This window comes from Etheostoma spectabile, chromosome 14 (genome assembly GCF_008692095.1).
Source record: "Etheostoma spectabile isolate EspeVRDwgs_2016 chromosome 14, UIUC_Espe_1.0, whole genome shotgun sequence".
Classification (NCBI taxonomy): domain Eukaryota; kingdom Metazoa; phylum Chordata; class Actinopteri; order Perciformes; family Percidae; genus Etheostoma; species Etheostoma spectabile.
Genome location: NC_045746.1, coordinates 6,361,320 through 6,367,068, shown reverse-complemented (window position 1 = coordinate 6,367,068; position 5,749 = coordinate 6,361,320). Strand labels below are relative to the sequence as shown.

Here is a 5,749-nt window from a genome sequence, read left to right as displayed (position 1 = left end):
GGGGGGGGAGGTCTGTGCATGTACAGTGTAATCCAGATGATGATCTTGGTGGGAGAAACGTCTCATAATGAAACATTTTTACGGGTACTTTTAAAGAAATCATCCAGTCAATATCTCAATATCACGCATTTTTTCTAAATCTAATGGACGGATGTTTTTTTAATCTCTATTACCAGTGGTATTACTTTTAGCGTCCTGTGGTAGTATTTCAGAGAACCTTCAGTACATTACATTCTAGGGGATTCATTCAATAGACACTTCTAGACACCTTCCACGATCAGCAATGGCCCAAACCTAGCTTATCAACTGTGAAACTCGGCACAACAGCCAACTCTTGGAGTTAGCCTTAAACTACCTAGGTAGCTAGCTGCAGCTAATAAACTGCTAGCAGCAGTTGTCATTTCAGTTGACAAGATTGCGGGTCAAGAAATGGGGAGATGGCTTTCGTTCACTTCTTCTTCACTTCTGTTTTAAGCTGTATTATTCAACAAGGACAAGCAGTAAATCATTGTATAGTATGAACAACACAAGACTAGATTAAACAAACTGTTCTTTCCTGGAGGCCAGGCCTGTTTGTGATGATGAAATTAGGTGATGCATGAATTTACATGGATGACGTCTTTTATTTAACTACTACAATCGCAGTAGTATATTGAGCACTTACCAAGCCTGGTGCAAACATTCATATGAATGTAAGGAACAAATCACAAATTAAAGTGCAGATTGCAGAAATATCAAAACGTGGCTTTACCACACTGAGTATTTACATTATTTACTGTAATAAACATATGTCTTTGAACTTTACTAGACAGTTAAATAAGTAAAAATATAGTATATATATATATATATATATATATATATATATATATATATATATATATATATATATATACACACACACACACACACACACACACACAAACACACACACAGTTGTATTTTTTTTACAGCGCACACAGAGCTAACCTCCAGCCCCTCCCCCTCATGACTTTGCCTGCTGCATGCATGACAGGTTCAACGTTGCACTTGCTAAAGGGGGTTTCGATACGTTAGCAGTAGCATGCTGCTGGTGGTCTTGCCGTGGGATTAACTGTAATAAAACCGTTGAAACACTGCAGCCACGCTGCTGTGAAAACTCCCTGAACGTCATTTATCAGAATCTGGTTGTTACCCCTCTCTAAGCAGTCTCCACCGCTCCATATCTTTAAAACGGAGCTAGCTAACTGCTAATCGTTGCTAAGCAAGCCCTTAGTCCTCCGTGCCTGTATCCATTAACTGCATATATGGACTTGAGCCCGAATAAAACCATTTATTTTATTAAAACGGCTGTAAAAGTTGTAAACTACAACTCAGAGTTGTTTGAATGACAGAAATCTGCTCAAGGTACGGCGTAGCGTTAGCGTGCCAAGTTGGTGCTTTCTCTGCAGAGTGCAGACTAATTAGCTCTTGCGAGTGACGTGACCAAATGGCAGCCTTTGCAATTAGGAAATCGCATTTTAACATATCGCAATATTATTGCAAATGCTATTAATTGTTCAGCCCTACAATGAACCAATCAATGTCATGTCCCATTCCATTTAAAAGGCTCATTGCTATTATTACAATAATATTGCACCGTTATATTTTTATTTGTAATCTTTTGCACGTGTGTGTGCTGTTGCTCTTCCCTGTGTGTATGTGCACACGCTGTGCACGAGCCTAGGCACATTTTACTTATGCGCTGTTGAAATTCAAATAATTGCTGCGCTATTGACTTTAGCCCAGGTTTTTGTTGGTCAATGGCGCGATCACCTCCCTGCCTCATGATAGCAATATGCCAAGAATTCACCTGAACACACCTCCCTGTACGCCCATGGGCGCAAAGATGGGCGCAGGTACTGTACATTTGCTATTTAAACAACATGGGCGCAGGACGGGAAATTAACAACTGCATTGGTCTTAAAATAGCAAAGACACTTGCGTTGGGCTTGGCGCTGTGCCGGGTGTAAGATAGGGCCCTATGTGTTTTAAGTGGTAGGCCTAAACCTGTGGCTGTTGTCATTGTAAACTGCATACAGTATGAGTCGTGCTAGAATGGGAAGTTTAAAAGATGTAGCAGGCAAAGAGTCAGTTCTTGTCTTTTATTAAACAGCTAATCAGGCATCCCGCAGTCTGCTATTTCTGTATTACGGACCATTGCAATGGACGCAATTCTGATCATAGACTCTCCCGGGCCCATTTATAAATCAGTTAAGGCATAAGATTACATAAGTTTATCCTTATTCCTACTCCTTTTCGTGCATGTAAATCGTGGAAACATACTAATGAAATGAATTATCTGTTTCTCTTTTCAACCTTTTTGTCTATCTTGTTCAATATGTTTTCAACAACTGTTGTTGTCTTTTATGTAGAATTTAACATGCTCAAATTAAATAATTAAATACAAATTTAACTTTAAATTTTAAAAAACCATATTTGTTTACGGAGCTCATACCGTTGATCAGCGCATCTCAAAGGGAGAGACAGTGTGGAGGAAACAGGGATCGCTAACGGAATCTGCTGACAGTGATATCTCCAGCTGTACCGACACAACCGCTAACGGGACTGGCAAAAGTGTGGCCGTAATAATTGTGCGAGGGGCCCCTTGACCTTTGTGCGTAAGTGACTTAGGCACAAGTGGTCAGCAGGAGACGCATTTGTGTGGTGTGAACAACAGTCGGTCTGTGTTTGGATCACTGAAACACATTTTTAAACCAAGTGTAAACAGGCCCTAAAAGGAAGCTACAAGCACTCATTGATATCAGTCAGCTACAGTATATTGTATACTGGTACACAGCTCTAAAGAGGACCTCCCGTCGCAGTCTTTCAATTAATTGTGTTTAATGTGCAATAACAACAAGCCATTATACGAAATGAAGCTGACAAAGTGGCCTACACGTTGCAAAATAAGAGACAGATTGAGCAGGTTACGTAAGGGTCAATCACAACAGCAGAGCACCCGGCTATTTACAGCAATTAGCACACTTGACAGAGAACTGTAAAGAATGGCTGGCAGGCAGCACTCGCAGAGGGCTCAGGGTTGATCTGAAAACAGAACATGTTGAGCAAGAACAGACACTTCATGTTGTCATTCAAGTGATTAATCCTCTAATCAACTAATCCTGAGCATATGGCCCTCCAATGTCCAAGGTCAAACTTTAAAAATGACACAGGGAATGTCCAATTTTTTGCCTTGTGGTGGCTGCACACGTGACACCATTGTTGCCATTGTTGTATCTCTAATCAGAAAATGAGAGAAAATGAGCACAAATTGGTGGCCTCTGACTCCAATTGTTACCTGTTTGGTTAAATCAGTACTTTACAGGTTAAGGGAACCTCCACAGATTGTGCTTGTCAATAGGAGAACTACTCTGGGCTCTGCGAGAGCTGTTAATCTGAGAAAATAACCCAGTTGATGTCAGCATGGCTGCTTACCAAGCAGGCAGCATCTTACACAACGACACTGTTGAGCTGCATTATGGAAAGCGTAGGATTCTTTCTTCTCAGCATTATTGGAGCTTAACCCTAACCCAGGAACTAAAAGTCCGGATATGACTGCCTTTTGCTGCATCAAGTTTGACCATTACTTTTTAATCTCTTGCAAGTTCCCCAACTTTGTGGAAGTGCAATACTAAATCATCGGAGCACTCTTTTAATACTTGAGTAATGCCAACGATCAATCCTTTAGACTGCAACTTTAATCGATACATTGATTGCACTTTTTCACAAAAGTTCACACAAGAATGCATGAAGAGCCAGTAATATCCCTATTATTGTTAGGCTATGTGTCTAAATACTGGAAGCAGGAGAGTTTGGAATCTTGCGATTTATGGGGGAAACACACTGGTGCCAATATTATAAGTTTAGATACTGATACGAAATTGATACCTTTTTGGATTAAATATTACTTAACTTGAGCCAGTGCTTTTTCTCCAAAACCCTGTTTTTTCATTTTAAAAAAGCCAAAGTTGTCAAAACACAAGCAGCAGTGGAAGAACGTGGAAGAAAAATGTAAAATTGGAAACATTTTAATTAATTTATATCATAAATCGTACAGTCAAAAAATTACTTAAAAATCTGATCAGACATTCAATGCCAAATATTAAGATTTTAGATAACCGTTCTTGGGACTGCAACTAACCATTATTTTCATCACTAATTACTCTGAAGATAAATCATTCAATATCGGCGTCCTGTAACTCACCCAGTAGAGCGTGCTCCCCATGTAGGTTGAGTCCTTGGCAACATCCCTTCACTGCGTGTTATTCCCTCTTTCTCTCCCCCCATTTTCCTGTATATACAATCTAATAGAAATTCATAAAACCCCTAAAAACATTTTTTTTAAAAACTTCCCCAGAGTAGCCTGGAAATCTAGACCCAAATCCGAAAGGATTAAGTGTCTGACATTGAGTAATGAAAGTCGGCCTTCTTGAGAGGCGGCACCAAGCTTGAATTTGAAATTCTCACTGCACGCAATTAGATAACACTACGACCAATCACAGCAACACACTGGGTGACGTATCCAGAGCCCCATTTGCTCAGCTACCAGCAGAGCTAACTGGTAGATTCATCTGTTTAGCTCTCCTCTGGCCCTTCATGTGTCAGATCCACCGATGTGATTGCTGCAGCTCGGCTACAAGGGTATAGTTAATGAGCAGCATTACTCGATGCCAGAGTAATTCTGAGCAAATTCAAATTGTGATGTCGCGAGAACTCAGGATTTCCAGGGTATTCCCAAAGTCCAAGCTTACATGTTCCAAGTGCTAATTTTGTCTGACCAACAGACCAAAAAAACACATTCTCATTAATGAGTTCGTATGACATCGCACAAAATATGATGTTCTCTTTAACAATGTGAAACAGTGGCTGGTTCGTGACCATCATTGTCAAGTTTTGGCACGGAAACTACTCTTACGTAACCGGTACGTGACTGCGACGGTTAAGATTAGAAAAACAGTTGTGGTTTGTGTTTTGGAACCAATACACCCCCATACCTCCTCCTTATGCAGATTTTGGCGCACTTTTACTGTCACCTGATACCCTTTTTTGCTCCGGTCATAATTAACTAGTATGTACACTAGAGGTTGCTGCCTTCCAGCAAACGTTAATGTGGGTCCTGCAGAAATAAATGTTGATTACATTTGAATTACAGTGCATTACTTTTGGTAGGTATTTATCAAACAGTGAATAAGGACAGCCTGTCCAAAACAGAAACAGATGGATTTACTTTGCAGTAATATTCAGTCGAGATACTGCAAGCAGATAATGTTTAGGATTTTTTGAATGACATCAGAAAAATAATTTGCTCTTGATTGACTGGTTGTTTCCGCACGTAATCCATCCAAAACTTATAGTACTAGCTTTCAGGATCCATAAATCAGTTGCTCCAGGGTAGCTGCATGAAGGCCAGGACAATAAATCTACACATGTCCGATACATGTGACACTGGGAGGACAATGTGTGCTGCTGTAACATCAATATTTTAGCACAAAGCCTGTTGTTTTGAAAGAGTGTAACCGAGGCTGTCTTCCACCCCAGGCGCTCTCCGAACTAGACCATCGCAGCGGCAGCGATGCGGCCTGGGTGGCTGCGGCTGCATGTGCTGTTCCTGCATGCTAGCTACCACCCATGGGCCTCTAGCACCCTCTGACAACAACCCTGGCAAATGAGGCATTGGCTGACACACACACACACACACACACACACACACACACACACACACACACACACA

General features: G+C 40.8%; 1 protein-coding gene and 1 long non-coding RNA gene across 4 annotated transcripts in view; one reads left to right on the top strand and one right to left on the bottom strand.

Annotated features, from left to right (window-relative positions):
- The window catches only part of pkib (protein kinase (cAMP-dependent, catalytic) inhibitor beta), a 25,673-nt gene that overhangs the window by 13,882 nt on the left and 6,042 nt on the right, over positions 1–5,749 (bottom strand). The window contains exon 2 of one of the 3 annotated variants that reach the window (XM_032536284.1): positions 4,223–4,322. The exons of the other annotated variants lie outside the window; for them this stretch is intronic. Within the exon in view, the coding sequence (XP_032392175.1) occupies positions 4,223–4,243 (21 nt within the window). The 5' untranslated portion in view covers positions 4,244–4,322. The remainder of the gene's footprint in view (positions 1–4,222; positions 4,323–5,749) is intronic. 3 annotated transcript variants of the gene reach the window in all.
- The window catches only part of LOC116702131 (uncharacterized), a 17,910-nt gene that overhangs the window by 11,722 nt on the left and 439 nt on the right, over positions 1–5,749 (top strand). The gene's annotated exons all lie outside the window — the stretch shown is intronic.